At 39.4% G+C, this 25,606-nt stretch overlaps 4 protein-coding genes and 1 non-coding gene across 5 annotated transcripts; 2 read left to right on the top strand and 3 right to left on the bottom strand.

The window, feature by feature from the left end:
- Positions 1–72: 72 nt before the first annotated feature.
- On the top strand, positions 73–7,736 carry LOC141811227 (WD40 repeat-containing protein SMU1-like). Its single transcript, XM_074699212.1, has 12 exons — positions 73–226; positions 1,466–1,676; positions 1,758–1,910; positions 1,988–2,104; positions 2,615–2,722; positions 3,362–3,481; positions 3,572–3,688; positions 3,831–3,958; positions 5,324–5,450; positions 5,542–5,697; positions 5,820–5,972; positions 6,179–7,736. Exons 1-12 carry the CDS (start codon positions 201–203, stop codon positions 6,275–6,277), a joined length of 1,515 nt encoding a protein of 504 aa, XP_074555313.1. The 5' UTR covers positions 73–200; the 3' UTR covers positions 6,278–7,736.
- A 1,148-nt stretch (positions 7,737–8,884) lies between these two features.
- Positions 8,885–15,636, bottom strand: dnaja1 (DnaJ heat shock protein family (Hsp40) member A1). Its single transcript, XM_074665298.1, has 9 exons — positions 15,500–15,636; positions 14,480–14,630; positions 14,032–14,221; positions 12,300–12,404; positions 11,806–12,033; positions 11,578–11,692; positions 11,183–11,298; positions 10,844–10,944; positions 8,885–10,645 (listed from the first exon to the last, which is right to left on the bottom strand). The coding sequence occupies exons 2-9, from the start codon at positions 14,609–14,611 to the stop codon at positions 10,412–10,414; spliced, it is 1,221 nt and encodes a 406-aa protein (XP_074521399.1). The 5' UTR covers positions 14,612–14,630; positions 15,500–15,636; the 3' UTR covers positions 8,885–10,411.
- Positions 15,637–16,464: 828 nt separating this feature from the next.
- Positions 16,465–20,654, top strand: aptx (aprataxin). Its single transcript, XM_074692946.1, has 7 exons — positions 16,465–16,691; positions 18,678–18,724; positions 18,840–19,115; positions 19,220–19,282; positions 19,389–19,615; positions 19,968–20,071; positions 20,164–20,654. Exons 1-7 carry the CDS (start codon positions 16,562–16,564, stop codon positions 20,316–20,318), a joined length of 1,002 nt encoding a protein of 333 aa, XP_074549047.1. The 5' UTR covers positions 16,465–16,561; the 3' UTR covers positions 20,319–20,654.
- A 357-nt stretch (positions 20,655–21,011) lies between these two features.
- trnai-aau (transfer RNA isoleucine (anticodon AAU)) lies at positions 21,012–21,085 on the bottom strand. Its single transcript has one exon. It is a non-coding gene; the product is annotated as a tRNA-Ile (tRNA).
- Positions 21,086–21,482: 397 nt separating this feature from the next.
- scpp1 (secretory calcium-binding phosphoprotein 1) lies at positions 21,483–23,695 on the bottom strand. The gene is made up of 8 exons (XM_074682666.1): positions 23,642–23,695; positions 23,250–23,297; positions 22,853–22,906; positions 22,712–22,738; positions 22,542–22,595; positions 22,256–22,297; positions 22,083–22,142; positions 21,483–21,989 (listed from the first exon to the last, which is right to left on the bottom strand). Exons 1-8 carry the CDS (start codon positions 23,693–23,695, stop codon positions 21,483–21,485), a joined length of 846 nt encoding a protein of 281 aa, XP_074538767.1.
- Between the last annotated feature and the right edge of the window lie 1,911 nt (positions 23,696–25,606).

The raw sequence follows: 25,606 nt of genomic DNA on the forward strand, positions 1-25,606 counted from the left end.
CCAAGACTTTTGTGTGGCAGCAGTAGTCACAGGGTTTGGGACTGCTGCCCGACGCCGAAAATGAGAAGACGCAAGCGAAGCACGTGTAGTGGGTGGTCCTCAACAGACTACTTTCACGTGGCTCTGGCGAGTCTAGAGCTGGAGCGGAGACGCCGATCCGTTAGTCTGGTGCAGCAACAGCAAGAGACAACATCATCATCATGGCAGTGGAAATGGAACCCGCGGAGTAAGTATGCTTTTCTTTAGGAGGATTTTCTTGTTGTTCAGATAGTTTAAGGGGAGAGTTAAGTCATCATATCATAATATTAACAACAATTTTAGTGACTACAAAAATAGAGAAGTTTCTTAACTTGTGCATGTGTCTGTCATTGATGTAGAGTTTTGATTTATGCACTCAACTGTAAGACAGTATATCTGTATGTATAATTTGATTTAGGGGAATTTAGATGTTGCTTTCTTTACAAGGGTCCTGGGCATTTTTCGCAAAAAAAGTTTTTGCTTATTACTTAATGTTTAAACAACCTCATACAATGTGACACGTTTGCCTAAATGTTTAAATGTGCTTTAATAAACACATTAATGCTATTTTCAGTGACGCTGTTTTTTTTATTCGTCTGCGTACAATGTGTGCTCCATGTGCTGCTTGTTTTCGTTAGATGTGGAACCTCCCATCCAGGCACACTTCATTCACTAAGATTATAATTATTCTTACTCATTACTCGGATGCTTGATGTTGTCTGCATTTGTTGCGTATTTCGTCGGGGGAGTCTGCGTAAATGATCACAATTAGAGCCGTTTAGTCTGATATCCTCGCTCATGATGCTGAGAAAGAGGCGGGTCCAGACTCTGTACATTGTGTGCGTTTCATCCACATGTGCCTGTTGAGCTAATATCCTCTCCACCCTATCCACTCCTCTGTACTCTTCCTATTGGTTACTCTTGTAGGGGGAGGATGTGCATAGTGTTTAATATATCTAAAAAAAATTAAAGTCTATCAAGGGAGAAACCAAAAGAACCTGTCTCTAATTGTCTCAGATCATCCGTGGCAAACGTTTTCCCAGAGTCCAAACAATATCTCCGGGAGAAACTACACGTGAAAAAGCACAAAACTTATTGCAGCATGATGCTGATGTAGTGACAGCAGCAGAAAGGAAAGGGTGGGAAGAGAGCTGTGAAAATGTCCAGCAGATGGCTCTGAAGTGGGAGATCCCTAAATGCAGCACGCGCCTCGCTCATGTCTTGTTTTGACAGGAACAGCTCACACATTTTTCTATTGACAGTTGAGTCAGAGGATCCATGTCTAGATGTGTGAAAGCATCTGAGAATAAAACAGCGTGTCAGTTCTGCAGGGACTGACAGAAAGGAAAAAACAAGATACACCAGAAAAAAAAAACATGGTGTACACTACAGAGTAGCTTTGACAGAAAAGTGACAAAGTGGTTCAACATAAATCTTTCTCTCCTAGTGTGATCCGCCTGATCATGCAGTACCTGAAGGAGAACAACCTCTACAGAACTCTCTCCACCCTGCAGGAAGAGACCACTGTCTCTTTGAACACAGTGGAAAGTATTGACAGCTTCATTGGAGACATAAAGAGCGGTCATTGGGACTCAGTCCTGCTAGCTATCGAGTCCCTCAGGTTGCCGGACAACATACTCATTGATCTCTACGAGCAGGTGAGCTTTCCATTCATCAGATGAAACTTTTCTTGGCGTTAGTTTTCCTAATTAGCTGATGAGGGCTGACCTCTTTGCCAGGTTGTGATGGAGCTGATTGAAATGAGGGAGGTGGGTGCAGCTCGCTCACTCCTCAGACAAACAGACCCCATGATCATGTTGAAGCAGACGCAGCAGGAGAGGTACCAGCACCTGGAGAACCTGCTCACATGCTCCTACTTTGACCCCAGAGAGGTGAGAAAAAGATGATTCTTTTAAGAGCCTGTCCATCTACATGTTTACTAAGCACTGTCTTCCTTTTGTCACTGCAGGCATACCCTAAAGGCAGCAGCAAGGAGAAGCGACGCAGGGCAATAGCTGAGGCTCTGGGGGGCGAAGTCAGTGTGGTGCCTCCTTCTCGCCTCATGGGCCTCCTGGAACAAGTCGGAGTAAGTATTGGATGATAAATAACTCCCTCAGTACTCACTCTAGTATACACCCGGGTGAGCCAGTTAATCAGTTCAGGACTCTTTGAACGATTCCCTCATTCTTCCTCCCCTTCACAGCTGTCAAGCCTTATCCTGTTTGCATATCATTGTTACAACAGGTTTTGAATGAAAATGCACATTATTCAAAGACTCATTGGATATCTTGCTAATTTTTTTTTACATGGACCATCATTAACAGATCAGTTTAAAACATCACTGATGATCAAGAAAGTAAGAAAGAGTCAGATATCTCAATTATTGCATAACATAGAATATTATTGTGCTATTTAGCTGCCCTTCAACCAGCAAGAAATAAGAAAAAAAAGCAAATTGTCCTGTCATTCTAATAATTCATTCTGCCCCTGGATGGCATTTCTTTGCACTCTTGATTTGGTGTCACTGATGACACTGACAGAGGAAAAGCAGCAGCAGCAGTTTTTCTACATTTCCTTTCATCCCTCTTCCTCACAGACTTTGAGACTGCAGCAGTCTCCAGACAGCTCCCCTGATTCCACCATCGACTCATACGGCAAGAAAGAGAAGGAGAGCTGCCCAACACAGCTGTACCGACACATCAAGGTAGATCACCTCAGGCTGTACATAACTGAATTACAAACTCCACTTCATTCTAGTATTACTTACACTTGACTACGTAATCTACTCTGGAGGTTGTTTGGGAAATGTGGGACCTCTGGCGAAATTGCAAACACACCGTTTGTATATAAGACATAAGACTTTTCTCTTGTTGACGATGAGTCATCTGTAAAGGACTCACACGTACACACGTACACACACACACACACACACACACACACACACACACACACACACACACACACACACACACACACACACACACACACACACACACACACACACACACACACAAACACACAAACACACAAAACTAATTGCTTCACCCTCCTAAAGGCTCTTGTCTCGGTCTCTGGCTGTGCTTTCATCACTGGCATCCAGATGGAGCTGCATGAGTTGCTTGTCCTTTCTGCCCAAGGTGATGAGAGTAGCAGTCAGCCCACATAGCATCACACTGCAGCACGATAAAAACATTAAATCTTTCCCTGTTGTGTCTGATATTAACATCTGTTGTCATTATTTTTGTGTGAGGGGATTTTTACCTGTGAAGAAACAGTGATCATGTTTTCTGTAAGACACTAAATCCATTTAAAAGGTGTTACTTTGTGTTATTTTCTCCTGCAGTTTGGACGACGGTCACATGTGGAGTGTGCACGTTTCTCTCCTGATGGCAGGTACCTGTTTACTGGATCAGTGGATGGGTTCATTGAGGTTTGGAACCATGCAACTGGAACATTGAGCAAAGTGAGTGTGTTTCATGTCATCGCCCTTAACATACTGAGATTTCATACATTACTTAAATTAATTATGTTATTTTTTCCTTCCCTGAATTAGGATTTGAAGTATCAGGCACAAGACAGCTTCATGATGATGGATGACGCTGTGTTGTGTATGTGCTTCAGCCAGGATGCAGATCTCCTGGCAACTGGGGCTCAGAACGGCAAAATAAAGGTTGGAGCTAACGATAGTGTTTGGATATGTAACCACTTTTTTATATTAAAGGTTTTTTTTCTTACCAAAGCTGAACAATTTGAAATTTCTGTTGCAAAAACATGTCTTATTGCATCCTGTTACCTGAAAATGTTTTCTAAAGGTGTGGAAGATCCAGAGTGGCTTGTGCCTGCGCAGATTTATGCACGCCCACAACAAAGGTGTGACCTGTCTGAGCTTCTCCAAGGACAACAACCAGATCCTCAGCGCCTCCTTTCACCCTACCATCAGGTGAGATGTCACCCCATCATGCTATGCTACTTTATTATGTACTTTAAAAACTCTGATTAAGACATATTGAAGAGAAAAATCTGTATTTAGGGCTTAAAGTTCATGAAAAGTGATCAAAACTTTTATAATGAACTAAACAGCAGTGGTAAGAGTAAGGAAACTGAATGTGACCACTTGTTCCAAATCAGAAAACAAAAATAAAACACAACGGGATCCTTCTCCAGTTTATGCAGCCAAGCAAATCTTTTGTTTGTCTGCTGTGGGAGGACGCCAGAGCTCGCACTGACCTCAGACGTGATTCACAAATGTTTCAAAGGCATAAACACTACTGTGAGTTCAACTGAAAGGCAGAAAACGCTTTCTTACTTCCCACGTTGGATTAGCAAAATGTTGGCTCAACAGAGTATTCAAAGGACACTGGAGTGACGAGTAGAGATGCAGACAACTGTGAAAGACAGGTTGATTTTTTTAAGTAGCCTCCAATTTGGGAACTCTGTTACTAATTTGGGTTTGAAAGGTGATATTTGGTTACTAAATCACGTGTATCTAATAGCAAAAGGCAATTTGGGAAAGCTTTGTCTGCTTTTAGTCATAGATCAAAGATTCTGATGGCCGATGACTTCTTTATACGTTTTAGCATCATGATAAAGAAATGTAAAAGATATCAAAAGATGTTAAATGTAAAACTGTCTGGTGAATAAGGAATTATGGGTATTAAAAGTTGCAGGATGATTCGATGCAGACGTCAGACTGCAGCAGCAGTACCCAGTATCACATGTTGCACACGAGTTGCGCAGCTGAATGTAAACAAGCCAGGGCGTGGATGTCTATCTTTGTGTCCTTCCCTCTCTGCAACACACAAACCGAAACACACCTACACACACAAATGATATATATTTAAAAAAAAACGAGTCTCCTTCAGACTTGAGGAGTTGAACATCTATATTTGTCTGCAGTGGGGTGTGGGCTGAGCCTCTCCGCTGTGGTGGAAGCACATGTGCTGTGTGGGTGTAACTCAGAGACCATGTGCTCAGGCACAAAGCTGCAACGTGTTCCACCACTTCCAAATCCACGAGCGGGGAGAGCGAATTGTTTACAGACGCTCAATCATCCTCTCAAAGACGGTGTGAATCGCCGAGCTTCAGACGTTTTGTCATGGTTAAGCTAATCTGCTTTCAGCTGCTCTCTGCCAGAGCTGAAATTACACAACACCCAGCGTGGTGTGCCACGTTTTGTCTGCTCTTGAGGAAAATCCCCCTTTTTGCTGAATAAAGGGAAGATTTGTCAATGAATCAGAGCTGCCTTTTAACATCAGAAGTAGTATTTTCTTAACATCTGTGATGTTTAAAATGTTTTTTTTTTTAGAATCCATGAACTGAGATCAGGCAAAACACTGAAGGAATTAAACGGACATACATCGTTTGTAAATGATGCAGCTTTCACTCAAGATGGATGTCACATCCTGAGTGCATCATCTGATGGCACAGTGAAGGTACAGTGAGCACATTGTTTGACATCATTCATGCCTTTTTTTTTTTTTTTTTTTACATTATTTTAACTGAGCTATGATGTTGATGTTTTAGATCTGGGATGCAAAGTCCTGCGAATGCATCCACACGTTTAGACCTCTGAACTCAGATGTCCCCGTCAACAATGTGATTCCTCACCCAACAAACCCAGAGCAGTTTGTGGTCTGTAACCACTCAAACACAGTGGTCATCATGAACATGCATGGTCAGGTGAGCGCACTCTAATGACCCATGTCTAGAAAGATGACTGTCACATTTTGTTACAAACTAAAAGTTGTGATACCCACACAGAGCTATATGCAGAGATGTTAAATGCTCCTTTTCCTCCTCAGACGGTAAAGACCTTCACCTCAGACACAAAAGAGGGAGCTGACTTTGTTTGCTGCACCGTGTCACCTCGTGGGGAGTGGATTTACTGTGTGGGGGAGGACTTAGTGCTGTACTGCTTCAGCTATAAGACAGGAAAACTGCAGAAAACGCTGACAGTAAGCTCCACTGTGTATTATATGTCTGCTCTTATGAAATATTATTAAAAACCTAAGCAGCCTCTGCTTTATGAAGTAATATCCTTACTCGCCTGACTCTCTGTGACTGCTGCTATGTAGTCAATCTCCTGAGGGATAACAAGGACACAGTGAGGCTGATTGGAAACAGTGTACATGTGCTGATCCGTGTTCCTCTGCACCCACAGGTCCACGAGAAAGAAGTAATTGGCGTCACCCACCACCCACATGAGAATCTGCTCGCCACATACAGCGAGGACAGCCTCCTGAGGCTATGGAAAGCCTGAATTGTCACCTGCATCGTGACGTGGAGGACCCAGGGTGCACATGGTTATGGAGCAACTCTGTCATTTCTGTGTTATACACTAAAAGGATGGATACATGCAAATGGATGCATTCATCTATCAGTAAACCATGCTCATTAAGAGCTGTCTTTCTACAAAAGCCATTTTATTTCACATGATTTTCATCAGTGGAACAATCTTTCTTACAGCTGACGTGTTGAAGTTTAAACTTTGTAGTCTGCCCAGCACAGACTCAAAGTCTAATGAGTCTGATTAAAATTGACCTTGGAAAAAGTAGCATAGAAAACCATCAATTCCTTGGCAATGGGCAGACTCAATCTGCTGATGAAGAGCCTGTGACGTCACCGAAAGCATTACAGCAGCTCTCAAATGAATCTGGACACAAAATCTTCCAAACTCTGCTTTTAATTTGTCTCTTCTTAATGAATCTTTGCCAGCTGTTTTAAAAATATCAAAATGTGAAGCAATAGCCATTGAGAGGGAAAAAGCTTTTTCTAGATGGAGAAGGTGCCAAGTAGTGTTGAAACTGAAAAGTAAGAGGTGTTTGATTACAATGTCAGAGCCATCAGTGATTTTAATTTATTATTTTTAATGAAGTTCAAAGCCAGCTATATTTTAACCACCAAACTAAACTTTATTCAAACTTTTTCACGTTTTACATTTTCAGTAATTTATGCATAATATTTTTGTATGTATATATTTGTAATGAGTCCTTGCTTCCTAAACCTCAGCAGTGCCATCTCGGTCCTCCATTCTGTACACACAATTCCTCATGGATCACACTTCACCAGTGCAGTTTAAATCCCCATTTTCATCTCTTGTGTCTGTATTAGACATGAAAATGCATGATGGTGAACTGTCGTGAAAATATTATTATCAAAAAAATGCTTCTTGTTTGGGCATAAACAAACAATATCAGGTATTTGATTTGCCAGCTGTGGTTTTTAATAATACTTTTGTAACAATCAATGAGCAATGACTCTGATGTAATGACTTATTTTGTCCTCTGTGTTCCCTGCATGCTACCTCAGTACAGTCTAAATGTGGCTCCACAATAATTTGAGTATTCTTTAAAATATGCATGATGAGTACTGACAAACTTCCGTTGAGCTTCCTTGTTGGTATCAAATGTATTTAAAGTTGTCATATTATTGTCAGTTTGTTGCACTGACTGTAATCTGTTTCCTGTGTATCAGTATAATGGAAACAGAGCTACTGCTAATCAATATTTACGTTTTGTGTTTATTTATTGACTTGTTTATTTATTTGAGGGCTTGGGAGAGAATAAATGAGGAAATATGTACAAAGTGACATGTATTTCCTCTAAGGCTACAGTTGTTTGGGATAAAATTGCCAGCTGTTCACAGCTGGAGCATCTGGTATTTGGCTCCGACAGCTGTTTGTGTCTGCACATGTGCACTGTTAAAGTTCTAATAAAATATGCACAGTAACTGTGTTTGTTGAATAATTATTAATGAAATTATCTGCATTGCATTTTGTGATAATCTGACAAAGGATTATTTCTTTGATACATTCAAATACTGGTTTGATGTCTCATGAACACAGAAATTATTCAATTGCCTCTCAGTTTGAGGGAATGTAGAATTTAGTGACAACTTGACATTTATAAAGTTGGACTGTGGAATTATTTAGTTAGCTAAGTATGAGCCCAGAAACTAGAGCCCGACTGATTAATCAGTCGGGCCGATTAATTGGGCCGAGTATACCTGTCACCGATTAATCAACATTGGCCAAAATGTAGCCGATTGTAAAAAATTTTGCTCCACAGAGATTCTGTCACTCCTGTTCCTGTGTGTCAGTGTGTTGGGCTGCACACTGCCCAAGTGCCCGCCCCCTCCGTCCACCATTATGTAATGTAAGACTATAGAATGGCATTTTAACGTCGTGTTAGTTGCTTTTTTGAGAGATAAACAGAGATAAATGGTACTGTTATTTCACGTCCTCCATTATCTAATGTAAGACTATAATAAGGCATTTTAACGTTGTGTAAGTTGCTCATTGTGTGTTTACAGTTTGACTTTTTTTATACTTACTGTGTTCAAAGTTTGACTTCTTTATTCATTATTGTGTTAACAGCTTGTTCATATTTATCATTGGTTAACACTACAGTTTTTATGTTGACAGTTTTATAATTAGTTCCTTGTTTTAATTTAATAGTGTTCTGTCTCTGTCTTGAATCATATGGGTATTATGAAAATTTGTGTTCACATAAAGTATATATCCTGTGTATATCAATGAATTTATTATATTTATATATCAGCCGATATATTGGATATTGGTCGATATATTGGATATCGGCTTTTTTTTGCCCCCGGTATCAGTATCGGCATCAGCCCCAAAAATCCCTTATCGGACGGGCTCTACCAGAAACTCTAAAATAATGAGTTTGTAATTAATATAAATATTTTTTTCTGGCTCTAAGCTTTGCATGGATGAACATTCTCAGAGTAAATTAAAAATGCCCACAGTTGGTTTTACACCTCAAGTACAGTAAAGCCCCAGGCTGAAATATTATCACACATGATATACAAACCACAATTTAGAGATACCATCAAAATGCATTTAATTAGAAAACTGAAGCAAGCATGTGATTGGTCCTTACACACATACAGTCAAATAAAGAACTTGACAACACTTATTTAAGTAGAGAACCATACATTTGCATCTGCTTCAAGAGCTTTTTTAATGAAGGAATGTCCGTACTGGTAAGCATAGTTGTGTCTGAAAACATCCAAGGCAAAATAAAAATCACTGTAAATAATAATAATAATAAAAGATTAACCTGTATTTTTAAGTTGCTTTGAGTTAAGGCTCTCAAACAGGCAGACTGTTCAATAAGGTATCAGGTGTGAAGATTTGAAGTCCCAAATAATCTCTCATCAACACATTTGGCATTTAATCTGACCAAAGATGCACTTAGTAGACATATTTGTCTTTCCAGTTTGATTTCAGATAGAACTACAGATATGAGTCCTAAGACATACCACTGAAATGACTCAACACTGAACCTTTCTAATTTTGAAATAACAAACCTGAAACAATCTCAAGAACATTCAACCTGACACAAGCCACTTGCCTTCTGTGAAAACTGAGCAGGAAGGTTATAAGAGACAGAAATAAAACTTTGGCCATCAGCCACCGGAGGCCTGTTAAATGGCACAGGTTTGCTAAATTATCCTGATTACTAAAACTTAAAACAACTCAGATCTGGATCATATAATCATGTTAAAGACAGACTCATGTTAAAACGTGAGTTTTTGAACCCCTTCCAATCCTGTTGATTCAACTTTCTTCACTTAAGTTCACTCCTGTCCCATCTTTGACCTTTTGTTTCTCACTACCTTCACCACCTTAAACCGCATACATACTTGGCTCATATTTAACTGTTTTATATACATGAGATGTTCTGACTTCACACAGGGTTTCCAAAAATAAAAAAACCTTCAGTGGCATCCTCTCAGTCTACTGATTAGAGTTTAAAAGTAGACATGCTCAACTTAAGTGAAATAAACTCAAGTTGAATAATATACTTCCTAAAGGATAGAACCCACCTCCTGCCACACCTGAATCACTGTCACCTTTACCCCAAAGTCACATTTGCAAGATTGTTTGAAACGTCTACAAAATAGCCCTTTCAAGGGTAAACGAGCACAAACATAAAACTTAAGGGTTGAGCCTTCACACACAACAGATTCAACAAGTCAACAAGTGGTTCACAACAACAGCTGGTTCTGTAACACTGTATAAAATATTATTTTGTATTAATATTGGCATAATTTTAGAGTAACTGCATAAAAGGCAGGCAGTCTGTTTATTTTCATCTGAAGTCTCCGTGATACCAGCCCTCATCTCTAGTCACAGTGTGAGTGAAAAACAAAACAAAACAAATAAATAATGTCCCAGAGATGACATGGAGTCTCATTTTCCAGTCTATAAGTTTTAAAATTAAGAGAAATAAAGAGGTGGGACACAGTTCTCTGACTTAAACAAGTTACCAGTTATGATTTTATGAAAAGATGTTAAATAAAAAGTGCACAAAATTCCAGTAAGGTGCTTAACTCTAAAGATGAGGCTGTGGGCTTCTGATGAACATATTTAAGACGTCTGGCACTGGACGCCTCCGGTACTGGCGTAGTCGTCCTCGTCCATGTAGTAGTACTGATTGTTGTGTCTCTTTCTGTTCTCAAAGTCACAGTCCTCGAGGTCGGCGTAGATGTAAAGATCATCATCCATGCTTTCAGGCTGCTCAGCATCCAGCTTCTCTGGGAGGTAGCTCTCCAGCTCCTTCAGCTTGTCTTTAGGGAGGAAGTTGGGCTGTGGAAACACCACCTGAAAGAAGCAAACCACGGGGTATAGCTGAGTGCACAGGGATTAACATTTACAGGCTGATGTTAATCTACAGTGGTAACTTTATATTTTGGTTTTTAGGTGCAGCAAGAAAAAACAATACACAGCGCTATTGAGGCTTTTTACAGTGAATAAAATGAGCAATTAGTAAGAATCAGTGCATTCTGAAGAACATCTTACCGAGAAATGAATAATAAGACGCCCCTTCTCGAACGGTCTGCGATGCATCGGCATTCCCTCATTCAAGACACATTTTGTGTCTCCAGGCTTGATCAGTTCTCCTGTAAAGAAAAAAGTACAATATATTACTTTTATTTGAGCCAACCTTATAAACGCCTGCTAAAATTATAGAGGTTTCCATTATCATCTGGTTATTTCCTGTTAAAGTTAACTAAGTGAGACGAGTTTGTGATTTTTCAGTAAAGGTTGGAGATCTCTTAGCTCTCAAATTCTAAAAAAATTGTGAACAGAAGGCTGTTTACCAGCACCTGATGGTGCATACGCTTTCACATAGACTACCTGGATGTGAGGTGATGAGCAGGGTCCTGTTGTCCAGGGTCTGAACAGGCTTTTTGAATCCACACAGAGCTTCAACCAGCTGTAACTCCATCGACATGACCAGGTCCTGTCCTTTCCTGAAACAAGAGCATTATTGTACTGAGTGTGTGCAGATTTGTGAGTGATTGCTCAAGCTAAAATTTATCAATCCCAAAAAGGCTGAAAAGTCAAATAGGACCTTTGAAAAATAGTCAAGAGTTTACTGACCTCTACTGACCAGAATCAGAACCAACACTTTATGAACTGAACACTAACAAGCTGTGGATTCCAACCCTACTTTTATTGGAGGTGAATCTTTAATTTATCTGCCAGCACAGATAAAAACAGAAACTTGGAAACAGCTGAGTAAATGATACCTGGTAAATTGTGGATGTTCTCGCTGGTCCAAGACGATGATTATGTCACCTGGCTCAATACCTGGTTCCTGGTCTCCCTCTCCGTGAAAAACAATCTTCTGGCCGTCTCTCATTCCTGTGGCACGCAAATGAACAGATGACATTTACAACCTATAATGTGTTTTTCAAATTGATGTCCAAAAAGATGTTGATGACACAAAAAGAAAGAAAACAACCTCTGATCCTCACCTTTGTCGATGTGAACCTCTAAGATTTTCTTCTGCCGCAGGATCTTTCGGCCCGCACATGCTTTGCACCGATCTTTGTGGCTGATTCTCTGTCCTTGACCCTGACAGCTGGAGCACACTGTGGACACCTGCTGGACCATACCAGGTACAAGCTGGTGCATGCGGACCTGCATGCCTGTGCCATGACAAGTCATGCACATCTGTGCAGCTCCTTTCCGACTCCCACGACCTGCAAAGAAATATGATGATCAGCACATTGGACCACAAGGACGGAGGCTTTTTTTCAGGGTCTGGTTTATAACATGAACTTTGGTGACCTGGTAAGAAAAGACTGGATTACATTTACAAGACTGATGTGTTTTGTTATTGGACAAAGAACCTTTTCATGGCCTGCTTGGGTCAGCACGTACTGAAAAGCGTTTTTGGATTACTACATAAGTCCAATGACAAAAACATAACAGGAGTAAATAGTAACCCTAATATCCACAGACGTACCTTCACATCGCTCACAGATAGTGTTCTTCTGGACAGCGAGTTTTCTTGTTGCTCCGTTATAAAGATCCTCCAGCGTCACTGTTATCTGATGCACAATGTTCTTTCCTGGAGTGAGAAAAATCACAGATCTAAGCAATACTGCTTTTGGGATATGATTTTATTAATTCCAAACTCTGGGTGTTGGATTCCTAAAATGTAAATTCTCTCCAATGAGATCAAAGAGACATTTCCAGAAAAGATAAAAACTGATAAGGCCTGAAAGATATTCTGGTGTCTGATAACTCTAAAAATACAGTTTTATGAAGTATGATATCAATATGCAATAACTAATTAAAGATGCTATGAGGAGGATCTGTTTTAATTGCACTCCCTTGCCACCTTGTGGCCCAGAATCTCCACACACTGTGTAAATTACTTTTAGTGAGGCCTTTGTTTGTTTTGGGAGTAAGCGAAGATCGGGTCAAAACAAATTTTCTTTGTTCAAGACAACTTTTTACTGGATACAACGCACCGAGGTAAGGGACTAAGTACAGTTACATAGCAAGACGGTTTGAAACGTGGCATCAAGCAAACCTTGTAGAAGCCGGCTATATGTTAGAAACATTGTCAGCCCGGTGCTCCGATGTATCTGTAGGCTAACATGCCAACAAGTAAACACTGTCAGTTTGTAAGTAGTTTAGTAGCCTTTTATATTTAGCACAGCTGGCAGTCTGGTGCTTTAAACCATGTCTGTAATGTGTAACGTATGTAAATCCTGGTTTGCTGTGTCCTGCCAGTCATCTACCAAGCAGAGCTAACATAAACTCACTCTTCATTTTATTGATAGAGTCTCAAATTGAACAGACCACTGCAGAATAACTGCTGACTGTGGGTTGGAATGGACATTATCAGTAACAGTTTAGCCCCTGTGTTATAGAGTGATACAGCCCGAGCTAAAGGCTAATTAGCCTTTAGCTCGGGCTGTATCACTCTCCCATTTAGCTTTCTTCTGCTCTTCTGTCCTTTTTCTGTCCGACAGTTAGGCTCCCGTGTCCACCATTGCAACAAAAATTAGTCACAGAATTTGTTTTTAGCAGAGAAAAACACAGATCTTTGTGTTGTGTCTCTTCACACTACTAAACTTCGTCAGCCAGCGTGGTGTTGTCATGGAGACCTAGCCATGCCGTAAATCAATCTGGCCCTAGATGACCTGACCTGGAAGCTAAGAAGAAGTGATTTAAAATAACATGTAACCAGCAATATTGGCGCTGATTATCTCATTTTAAAGTGGGGATTACAGTCAGACATAAAGCTAGAAGGGAGACTTTTTCATGATCACTTTCAAACTCCTCACAGCCTCAAACATGTTTCCATTGGAAAATCTCATAAATTTTGATTAATTTTGAGGAAGTGAACTGTGCTCGGGGAAGGCCCTTGGCCACGAGTGTGATAACTTCTGTATTTGTTGTTTGGACTAGTTTGCTTTCCCAGTGACACAACAGAGTCATCAGATGATGTATGTCTACGCTCACTCCTCAGATCTGCGTTTGGGGTAGGATTTCATTATTTTCCAAAACATACTGAAGAAGAAATAAAGAAAAAACAAACATAAAAACAAAAAGAAGATTGTCCACTTTGAGGAAGTAAGAGCCAATTGGCTGAAATTGTAAAGCAGAGCCTTTAACTCATCTGATAGAGATTTTCACCCAGAAACAGACAACTGTGCAGTGATCCTCTCTTTTTGTTGCCTTACCTTTTCGCTCTCTGTGCATACGGCTACCTCCGCCAAAAAACAGGTCAAAGATGTCCATAGGTGATGCGAAGCTCCCTCCACCACCACCACCAGTTCCTCCTTCCTTTATGGCTTTTTCACCTCCATGATCGTAAAGCTCCCTCTTTTTGGCATCTGATAGCACCTCATATGCCTGTGAGATCTGCTTGAACTGTGAAGATGATGAACAAGGTAGCATGAATTTTAGGAGGACATTCAACAAAAACACTCAATGTCTGGTAATAATCCATTTTTTGAAATGTAACCTTTATGTTGTCCTCACAAACACATTAAAAAGATCAAAATAAAACATTTTTTTGAAGTAGCAAGCCTTAAGCTGATATCAGAGTAAGCATGCCTTTTTTTAGTAGTAGACATTCGAAAAGATCAGTTTGAATACCCCCGAGAAAACCCCCCCATAAACCTTCACCTTTTCTCCTTCTGTAGGATTTTTGTCAGGATGATACTTCAAAGCTAGCTTGCGGTAAGCTCTTTTCAGTTCATCAGGAGTAGCATTAGGTTTAACACCCAATGTGTCGTAAAATCCTGTTTCCTTGACCATGTTTGCTTCACTTGGTGACCTATGACAGATGGGAAAAGTAAAAACAACTTCAGTTCTCAAATATCCCAGTTGAGCATAACATCACCTTGAAAATCTGCTATAACCAAACATGTTCAGCTCTAGTTAATATACCTGAGTCGTTTATATATAGTACACATCTGGATGTTGTTAAAGTAGATGTTTTTTTTTTCTTATCAATAAGTATTAGTTGATAACTTAAATGCATGTTCTGTTCTATGTTAGATTGTGTGCGTGTTTGGCATGTGTTTGGTCCTCGTAAAAGCCAGGTAAAGGCACGGTGGCTTCTTGACCCCTTCTTATATCTTCTATGATCAAGTCTTTTGCAATTTTTTATGCGTCAATAAACAAATAAATAATATCAATGTACTTGCACCCTCTAAGTAGAACACGGGATAAAATCTCTTTACATACGATCAATTCCCCCACAGGTGACTTATTTAATCTATTATCACGCTTACATTTGACCATTAGCCTAACATTCGTGTGTCAAATGTAAACATGTAGAAACTGAAACAAAACCCCCCACACACATTTCGCCCCGATAAAGACCATTAAACACTAGATTTTCTGTTCAATAGATGGAATGGTATGGGGACTTGTGACCGTTTATAAATCAGTAACTACCTGTTAGCAATCAGGAGATTTCATAACCACCCTACGTACTTCGCTAACGTTAGCGTAGCTGCTGAGCAAACCGGTGGTAGCCTGTGTAATGCTAACACGACAAATACGTTGAAACGGATAACAACAAAAGCAGTTTTTATATGACATGTGTATTTGTATAATATGTACAATTGAAAAAGCGGATTTCGGCCATATATACAGACAAGGGGGTTTAAACCCTCACAGTTTCATGACATATCTCACCTCACAGAGCTTTTTCCAGAACCTTCTCACCCGCATCTGCTCGACTGGCCTCTACTCTCTACAGTGATGTGTTAGTCGTGAACGTTTCGGCTCTTCGAGTCGGCTCTTTGAAGTGCAAGTGGAGCCGCTCCCGATTTTTTTCTTCCCTGTTCTTTTCTAAGTGCAGGAGCACGAGGATGGTCAACATGTGATGTGGCATCTGTGTGTCCTCTGTGCCCCCAGACACACATTTTAATTGAGAGTTTATTGTTTTATTATCTAAGCATATCTGTTTTGCCAAAGCATACATATTCAAAAGTTAATAAATAATGTATATTCAGAGATTTGACTTTTTGTCCAATTGAGATGAGTCTTTTTTCAACTTAATAATCAATTTTAGCACACTGTTCCATTTTGAGTATAAAAATAATGTAGCATAAAGTCACAAAGCTATTTTTCTGGCTACAAAACACTGACAAGACTGGCTCCTGCCTACCTGGGGTCTCTCATCCAGGTCTTCACTCTTCTCCTCCTCCATCACACTCTGCTTGTTAAAGATGCCTAGTGCTCCGAGCCCAGCGCAGCTCTAAATCTCTAGCCAGACTCTTTCCCCCTGTTGTGCCCAAATGGTGGAATGAATTACCAAACTCTATATGATTCGCAGAACCCCTTTATACTTTAAACAGATGTCTGAAGCTCTTAGTATATTTTTAGCACCAATTACTAAATGTTATTGAAGGTTGAATTATATTGTTCCAGCAAATAATTGTGGTTAGTTGGCTAGCTTATTCTACATCAGGTCTTTTAAATTCATTATGCACATAATTTTACATTATATATGGTAATACATCAATGAAGCAATGAGTTAATCTGAGGAGCCAATCGGGAGCAGAAAGAATCGCTGTTTAGTGAACCGAGCCAAAAGAACCGACTCTCTTAAAAGAGTCTTAATTCTCCTCACTACTACTCGCTACTCTGGGTACAACGACGTTATATTTATGCGACGAGACGAATCACCCAAACAAACGTGTGCTGAAATCGCTGAAACAGAGCTTTGATAAAACTGTTCCACAGGATGATAACATGCCTATTTGCTGGCTCATCAGCGAGGAGGGTAATCATGGGCCCATTAGACTGCCACATCTACAGGCAGTTGTGCTGGGTCGAGGTCCAGAAACAACCATTAAAGACAAAAAATGCTCGCGGCATCAAGGTAGTATAAACTGCGTACCATTATGATGCAAGTTGTATTTGTGACTATTTAAATTACTGTAAACAGTCATTTTCAATTTATAAAGAAGTCAAATAGTGAGTTTTTCAAAAATCAAATGTAGTTAATATTATGTTCTTCAAAGTACTGTACTGTACTATTTTACAGTGTATGATAAATGCAGAAAAATAGTGTGCCACATTTTTGAAAACCAGGCACTATTTCAAAGATTTGCTGATTGAAAATAATACCTACAAGTATATTCAAACTTTAATAAAATTAACAGTTTTCTCTACAACTGTTTACAGAATAGGAGTTTTAATGTCTGTGAAACATTTCAATGCACAGTGTTCCTCTAATATAAGAAATCAAGCTTATAGTACTTAATTCCCTTTCAGTGGGGCTCAGAAAGTCATTGGATAATTGATTTAGTTTGCTTTAATAATGAAATGTCTGCTGGCACTGTGTGTTACCCCTTGTAAGCCACTCCTTTGAGCTTTGCTGCTTGCCATCTGTAAATCATCTTCTCCATTATCAGCCAGTAGGTGAGCAGACAGGAAAGTTCATGAGATGATCATCTTTTGAGTTTCAAGATGCCAACCAGTCGTGGGAGTGACATGAGGCACATGGCAGTGCATTGACACATATTTTATATATTTAACATTTATTTAACTGGGTTAGTCCCGCTGAGATCAGAAGATCTCTTTTTCAAGGGAGACCTGAACAAGAATGGCAGCATCACACAGTTACAGCAAAGTCACACAGACTCAGTACAGTACAAAAAAGTTAAGAAGTCATTAGTTACAACAGTGACATTTAAAAAGTCTGTATTCCAGTGTTTTGTATCTTAAATTCCGTCTGCAGATTATTCCAGGCAAAAGGAGTAGAAATAGCCAGGAATTTGGCCAAGAATGGCTTTGTAAATGAACACATTCCCATGTCCAAGTACGACTACGAGTATAAAGCACAATGATGAGTCAGAAATCCAGAGTTTGTGTTGTAAAAAACAAATAAACAGATCAATAAACAGAGCAAGGCAACACTGTTTATTGTCCAAGGCTTCTAGGACATCATTCACTACCTTCATGGCAGCAGTAGCGGTGCTGAGGTTTTTCCTAAAACCTGACTGGAAAGGAGATAAAATGAAATTAGCAGCCAGGAAGTCTTTTACCTGGTCTTGAGCACTTCCAAATTTCTGGGATTTTATCCCCACTTAAAGTAAAATTAAGAATATGACACATTGGTTCAGGGATAAAATCTGAGGCAAGTTTTAAAAACAAGGGTTTTAATTTGTCTGGACCAGCAGGTTTGCAGGGTTTTAAAGCTGTTAAAACCTCAAATTTGTAAAAGGAGCAAAGTTAAAAGTAGGTATTTCACAACTGGTCTCTTCCTTGATTGGAGAATCCAGGGGAAATGATCATGTTTAAATAAAAATCCTTAGAGCATATGAAGTATGAACACTGGAGTCTCCTTCACTTTATGTGACTTTCTTTTCCCTCCATGGTTAGTCTTTAGAGTTGTATGGTACCCCTCAGAGTTCCCTTTAAAACCATCCTGAACCTGCAGTTTCTTGTCAGTCATTTGAAGATCCCCCTTACTCAGACTCTTGGCACTTTGACTATTTTCTTTCTTTTCTTTTCCATGTTGAAAGTAAAAAAGGGACTTACATAATAATGTTGCACACTTATATACACGTGGTTTGATGAAGGATAAAGGATATTTTAAAGTTTTGTAGATTGGAACACAGTGTAGAGGCACATCTCTTTTTGATACACTTGCTGCACTTGGAGCAAAAACAAAGCACCACAGAGTCGAATACAAAAAGGCTCAGAGTTGATTTATTTGTGTCCCTTGTTAAACATGTTTACTAAAAGCCAAAAATGGCGTCAATTTTAAAATTATGGGATATTTTACTTATATTCAAGTGGGGAAAATCCTCTAAATTATTAATGCAACAAATTTATGCAAATGTTTTCCCTTCTCAACCAGTTGAATTGAAAGCAGAATGCAACAAAGGTTATGTCAAAGTTAAACAGGTAAGAGGAAAATTGATTTTATTGAATAACCAAAATCTGATCAGCTGAAAAAAATATGGCCTAACTGCTGGTAATTTATCATTTCATAATCCTTCCCCCTTCTTTTATTTCACAGCTGGGCCTGAACCCAACCTCCATCGACTCTGTGGTTGTTGGTAAAGGCAATGAGATCAAAATGAAGCCTGGACAGCAGCTCCATATTGTCAATCAGCTCTACCTGTATACTGTACAATTCAAGGAGGATTTTACAGGGGGGCACAACAGTTACAAAAGACCAAGGGAGCCTTCAGATGATAGAATAAGCAACAGAGAGGCTCCAGGTACAAAAGCAGTCAAACAAACAGACAAGGAGTCTGTGCCAGCCTGCAATGATGAAGCCACAAAGAGCAGTGTAAGAGATGAGATGCAGTGTGATTGAGAATACAGTGTGTATGTATTTTGTGATCGGTGTGACTATGTTACATCTAACAAAGCACGGTTGCCTTACATTTGCAGCAGCAAGGTTTTGGACATTGGAGTCAAGGTCTGAAGACATCAATGCAAGATCCAAAGATGCAGGTAACTTTCTTGATAACATTTACAGCTGTTACTGCCACGTGTTACTGTGGGACTTTATTTGTTGAGTCTGACTGAGAATAACTGATTCAAAATCTCTTTTTAACAGGTGTACAAGGATGAAAAAGTAGTGGTGATCAAAGATAAATACCCCAAAGCTCGTTACCACTGGCTGGTCCTGCCGTGGCAGTCCATTTCTAGCCTGAAGGTGTTACGTGAGAAGCACACTGAACTGTTGAAACACATGCAGAAGGTTGCTGACCAAATGATTCAGCAGTGCCCTCATAGCAGCTCCCTGCGCTTCCGCGCAGGGTACCATGCTATCCCCAGTATGAGGTGTGTAATTATAGTGAGGGGGGCCTGGTAGCTACATCTGTATTCTTTTTTTGTGTGTGTGTGCAGAAAATGGTAAGCTAATGGGCCAATATATATTTGTGTATTTAAATTTATATGATGGATCACTTAATATTTCTTGTATTTTTAGTGATAAATCACCTTAATTTTCTTGATGCATGAAATGCTTTTGCAATTACGCTTACCTTGTGTGAGGAAGAGTAACCAGAACTGATCACTGAACCTAAGACCATTCAAGCATCACTCCAGTAGATGTACCACTTTCTTTTTTGTTGATTTTCAGGGATTTTTATGAAAAATAATTTCTAAATCTCAGGCATGTCCTCTTTTACAGTCAAGTACACCTCCATGTGATCAGCCAAGACTTTGACTCTCCTTGTCTAAAGAACAAAAAACACTGGAACTCATTCACAACTGACTATTTCATTGAGTCACAAGGTAATTAATTAAGGGAAAAAATGGCAAAATGTTCTGTGTCCATTGCAAAAAATCATAATGACTTAGTCAACATTTTCTTTCCAATATTGCAGATGTTATTCAAATGCTTGAAAGAAATGGAAGGGTCACTGTTAAAGAAGGCGCCAGTGAGCTGTTGAAACTACCTCTTCGATGTCATGTGTGTCAAAAAGAGCTTCCCACAATACCAGCTCTGAAGGACCACCTGAAGTATCACTTCCACAGCTGAGGAACCTCAAAGTAAAAGCAGTTACCAGATGTTATTGGGCACAGAAAGGGATCCCTGTTTTTTTTCCCATTAGATTTGGTTCAAGATTTCAAGAAACACTGTTCAACCTTTGGCCATATTAAGGTTGTTATGTTATGACAGAAACATTATGTTCGTCTTAAGACATTTTTTTTTTTTAAGTATCTTTTTTAGTTGTAAATAGAGGCTCATCACAAGACACAAGGCAATAGTTTGGTTTTTTTTTCGATTGCCAAACCAAATGAGGGTCATGTGGTGCTTTGTAATTGTTGTCATATTTTCCAAAGTTGAATAGGTTTTAATAAATGTTTTCAACATCAGGCTCTGTTAGCTATTGTGGATTGTGATTATTTTTTCTTCTTCACTATTAAAAGAAAACACATGAATAGATTTTTTTTCTCCCTTTAAATACTTGTTTTGATTACTTTAACTAGCTTCTATTATGTTTATTTACACATAGTATTATCATTAGCAGGATATAAATAGGAACAGGGGACTTGTGATTTTAGTGAGTACTTTGTCGCCACCTAGTGCAGAGTTTTTTGACGTGCAACCTGAGAAAGCTTCTGGGAAGGAACAAACTAAGAATAATAAACTCTTGCCATAATATTTTGCGGCTGGAAAATAAAGGACATTTTCTACTCAACCAGGTCTCCGAAGAGGAAAATGTAGAGTTGGCCCGTACGGGGATCGAACCCGCGACCTTGGCGTTATTAGCACCACGCTCTAACCAACTGAGCTAACCGGCCATGTTCAAGTTTGCCAAAAATGACTTTATGACCATAGCTTAAGTCAACGGATGTGTTCTGTTTCAAAAGAAATACTCTAGTAATACTTTTAAACCGTGTGTTAGCTTTTTGATTAACACACAAGTGCAGCATTTTCTTGCCAATTACTGGCTGTTGTTTTCAAATAAAATGTTCATCACCCCAAGATGTGGCTATATTTGTTTATTTTATCAATAACAGTATAATGGCTTTGAATATAAAATTATCATAGCAATAATACAACACAAAATAAATCAGGTGCAGAAAACAGTATGAGAAAGTCAACATTCAGAAGCGATGGGCATATGTCACCAAAGTGTTCAGGCTGGCAATAATATAGTTCATATGATGGAAACATTTAAAACCACAGTGCATATCATCATCTCCTCAGAATTAACTCCCTTTCATCGTCATCTGGAACCATCAGATTGTCCACTGAATAATGGGCATCATCTCCTATGTCTTGGAAGAAATACTCGTCACTTTCACAGCTCTGGGTCCCGTTCACACAGTCTTTCATTTGTGTCAGCTCAGCGCTGTCGCTGGCATTACTATCCTCTGTGCTTTTGCTGGCATCACTGCTGTCACTGTCCTCACTGGTTTCACTGCTTTCCTTGCTCGGCGTGCTCTGGCTGCTGTCACTGGTGGCGGCTGTTTCATCTGTACTGTCGCTGGTGTCTGTGCTGTCACTGCTGTCTGAAGTGGTCTCCACCAGCAGGAGGTTCGTGTGACCCTGAGCGATGTTGTTTCTGTGCTTGAAAGAGCCACCTGTGGAGGTGTGAGTGGGTTGTTTCCCAGTCAGCTCTGTGGAATGACCCTTGACCTCTGTGCTGTTGTCCTCAGCACTCAGGACTTTGATCACACTTGCAAACACTCGAACCCAGCTCTAGTGGGAAAAATATGAGCCAAATATTAAAGAAAACCATCACAGCTGTGGAAGGCTAAGTTTAAAACTTGGTCTTCATAATGTTTAACCCACCTTTCTGACATTCTCCTCACTGCCCATGCTGTCATCTCTGGTTTCTTCCAAGGAATCAGACTATGGAAATAGATTTATGAAGGGAGGAAGAGAAGACAAAAAGTTGAAAAGTTGAAAAACATACTAAGTTTGATAAAAAAACAGAAAAGATCTCCAGACTTCATTCTTCTTACCCCATCATCTTCATCTGGTAAACTATTACTCTCCTCTGATGTCTGTGGAAAAGAAACACACTGTTTTCATTAATATAGATCACACACGCACATATAACAATAAACATACAAATACAACACAACTTTTTCTTTCATTTAAGTTCTATCTAAAAACAACTGCTGTAATATTTATAGAGACTTTGCACTTAAATATCTGCAATTTAGGAATCCAGCTTCAGTAAAATGAATGAAAAGTGGACTTGTGATGGAAAAAAAAACAAAGGGGAAAAAGGTTGATTAAACCCACCGTGTCCTCGGATGCAGATTCTACAGATTGTGACTCTGAGCTCTGACTTTGACTCTGAAAACACAAAATATTCCAGTTATATTAATATGCTGAAGAGTTGAGTATCATTTAGTTAGAGCAGTCTGAACCTAAATTATTCACTTTTCAAGCCCTGCAATCTTAAAACTCACCGAATTTGAGATATTTTCCTCAGAACTCTGCAACAGAAACAGGAACACACACTCATGAAAATCCCAAAATTAAAGTGATTTATAAAGTGGCGCCGCCTCAAAACAATACTAAATTCTCATTGGAATAAATGAGTGCCTTACCTTGAGCTCTGAAGTGTCATTTTCAGATGATTGTGAAACAGACAAACTCTCAGTCTAGGAGAGAAAAGTGAGAGTAAGCCTCACCATAAACCACTGTGTACTTAATTATACCTTGTAGCTGCCACACCAACAATCATCACATTCATCACAGTCATTCAAGATCCATTTATTTCACAAGAGCAAGCTGCATAAATGAGCCCAGACATTCAGCGAAGTAAACAATAGTCTGCTGAAATGGGAACAGCACCAAGGTCTCAAGAATCTTTGAGTAACCACACCTATTGTCAAGTTTTCTGCTGACTTTTTCCAGACAAAATGTATTAATTCAATAATAAACTTGAAAACAACTCCACCAGAATTCTAATATTACACAAAATAAAGGTTGGAAAGCACTCACCGAATTTGAGTCAAGCTCGCTTGATAGCAAAACAGCACTGAATGAAATCTGTCGGGAGGAAGTCACAGGTCACAATTATGAGACAGAATATTCTTCATCATAATCTGATCATGGTCATTTAAGCAGATTTTAAAACTTCTACTCTATAACATGCTCAGTAAATAAACTGGGGGCAAACTTAAAATAAAATCTCATTGTAGAGAATGTAGTTGAAACATGATAACACTAGTGCTGTTGGGATTGCATATTTATACAAAAGCACATTCAGTAAGCATACTTCATTATCAAATTCATACAATCAAGTATACATTATTTGATATCATTTAAATTTGTAATACATTGCTGAATATTACACATTGAATTTGATTTCCTACTCTTGTTTTTATACTTACTGGGTTGGCGAAAACTGCTCCAATCAGGCAAAATATGACAATTTTAACCTTCATTCTGTAATAGACATAAAATGAAAAACAACACTTAGCTTGGCATTAAAATGCAAAGTGAGTTTAAAAGTGGTGATATGAGATCATGTCATCACTGAAGTAAAATGTTAGTGAACTATCAAAAAAAAAAAAAAAAAAGACAAAGCCTGCCAAGAGAGCTGAGATATAGAAAAAAGAACTAAGTAAAGCACGGTATATGTCAGTATTGTTTAATTACCTTTCAGACTGGTAGATTCAGAGCTGGTGTGGTAGTGTTGCTGGTAGTCCTTGTTCAGTCAATGTGAGCAGCAAACAGGAGAACCCAGACTGAGTCTATTCTGAGCCTTGTGTTAAAGTTGGAAGTTGAGGCTCAAAGCTCAATGTGTTCAAATGCCGAAGGAAAACCCCAAACCTGACCGTATATATGTAAGCTCGATTGAAATAATTGCATCACTTCCTTCCGGATGTCGACACACCAAAGGTATATTTTTTTCCCAGCAAGAAAGCTGAAAACAAACACACACTCACACACATACACGCACACAGACACACACACTGGTGGCATGATAATGATTGCACACAACCACAATTACTCTCTCTCTCTCTCTCTCACACACACACACACACACACACTCTCATACAGAAGTTTCATTGAGTCTCTAAATTTCCTCCACCCCCTCTGAAGTCGTCAGTGAAATACAGTTAAGCGTACTCAACCATAGGGTTTGTGGCTGGTTGAAAAAACAAACGCACCCACTCACAGAGGAAAGGAGGGCCAGACAGGGTCATGCTTTTTTTCCGGTGAATTTTGTGTATTTCTTTCCAACTTCTTGTAATTAGTGTTAGCTTTTATCTTTAGGATTTCAGTGTGTCCTTATAGTTTATGACAAGAGCAAATGAAAGGTTCGTCGATGGGGAGGGGGATTCAAAATGCATAAAAGGAAAATAAAAAAATAAGGTTACCTATTTATCCAATGAGAAAGCTAAAACATTTTACGAACAAACACAAGCTTAAAATAACCCCTGGTCCACTTTATTTCAATGCTCAAACCCTGTTTTGTAACCTTTTGTCCTAAGTGCTACGTGATGTTTTTGGAAATAGGACTTGTTCTTGGAAAGAGGGCATGTACAGTAGAAAATCTAAATACAGACTTCCATGTTTCCCTCCCTGATGCTCGTAATTGCTTCCTGGATGTCCATATACGGTCAGGCCCAAAAATGAGATGACAGGATTCCTTGTTTAACCTCACAGTGGATTTCAGCCGTGCAGTTGAAACATGTAATTAGACTGGATGTTCAGCAGTCTGAAGCTGTTTGCCAAAACCACGACTAACAGTGGATGTCAGGTCTCCTACATTGGGACAGAAGGGGAGGAGTGAGGGCACCACGATTGATGCTTGTTGTGGCTCACAGACCAAAAGTCAACAATGTCTGCTCCAAGGTCACTTGAGTTTTTCGAATGAATGACCCTGAGGGCCCTGGCTGTACAGCTTCCTGAAGTTCAGTGAAGAAGTGGAAAGATCTGGTTAAGATCATCAGTTTTTTAAGAACAGAAACTTGCAGAAAATTCGTAATTTATAGACATGTTTTTAAAAACAGGTTTATACAAGGTGCTTTGACTAACAAGTAAAAAGATACACAAGACCAAAGCAAAAAGAAATCTTCAGCAAAGGGCACAAACCACAAGGGAGAATGAGTGAGCGAGTGAGACTGCAGGAAGTAAATAAGGGATAACAAGTGGTTTGCAGGTGGTTATGGGAAATAAAATCCCAACAGGGTGAGACTAGGCCCTGAGTCAAAGCAGCAGCATTCTTAGATTTTGAATATTCCTGATTTGGAAAAGGACTAAGATTCATCCTACATTTACTGACGTGGTGTAGACTCAATAGTTTACCTTAAACCATAATCAAGTTTCAAGAGAAGCAGGTAGGTTTG

This window comes from Halichoeres trimaculatus, unplaced genomic scaffold, assembly GCF_033239565.1.
Source record: "Halichoeres trimaculatus isolate MK-OKI-2021-1 unplaced genomic scaffold, fHalTri1.1 fHalTri1_scaffold_2, whole genome shotgun sequence".
NCBI lineage: Eukaryota > Metazoa > Chordata > Actinopteri > Labriformes > Labridae > Halichoeres > Halichoeres trimaculatus.

Bases quoted from the DNA above. Each gene is read 5' to 3' on its own strand.
- LOC141811227 (XM_074699212.1), top strand. From the start codon at position 201: ATGGCAGTGGAAATGGAACCCGCGGA. The intron at 5,451-5,541 runs GTACAGTGAGCA...TTGATGTTTTAG, and splicing joins CATCTGATGGCACAGTGAAG to ATCTGGGATGCAAAGTCCTG. The intron at 5,973-6,178 runs GTAAGCTCCACT...CTGCACCCACAG, and splicing joins AACTGCAGAAAACGCTGACA to GTCCACGAGAAAGAAGTAAT.
- dnaja1 (XM_074665298.1), bottom strand. From the start codon at position 14,611: ATGGTCAAGGAAACAGGATTTTACGACACATTGGGTGTTAAACCTAAT. The intron at 12,034-12,299 runs GTACGTCTGTGG...ATTTCTTTGCAG, and splicing joins TATCTGTGAGCGATGTGAAG to GTCGTGGGAGTCGGAAAGGA. The intron at 10,646-10,843 runs GTAAGATGTTCT...TGCTTCTTTCAG, and splicing joins GTCTTATTATTCATTTCTCG to GTGGTGTTTCCACAGCCCAA.
- aptx (XM_074692946.1), top strand. From the start codon at position 16,562: ATGCCTATTTGCTGGCTCATCAGCGAGGAGGGTAATCATGGGCCCATT. The intron at 16,692-18,677 runs GTAGTATAAACT...CTTCTCAACCAG, and splicing joins AAAATGCTCGCGGCATCAAG to TTGAATTGAAAGCAGAATGC. The intron at 19,283-19,388 runs GTAACTTTCTTG...TCTTTTTAACAG, and splicing joins TGCAAGATCCAAAGATGCAG to GTGTACAAGGATGAAAAAGT.
- scpp1 (XM_074682666.1), bottom strand. From the start codon at position 23,695: ATGAAGGTTAAAATTGTCATATTTTGCCTGATTGGAGCAGTTTTCGCC. The intron at 22,596-22,711 runs GTGAGTTTTAAG...TTGTGTTTTCAG, and splicing joins AGGAAAATATCTCAAATTCG to AGTCAAAGTCAGAGCTCAGA. The intron at 22,143-22,255 runs GTAAGAAGAATG...CTATTTCCATAG, and splicing joins TACCAGATGAAGATGATGGG to TCTGATTCCTTGGAAGAAAC.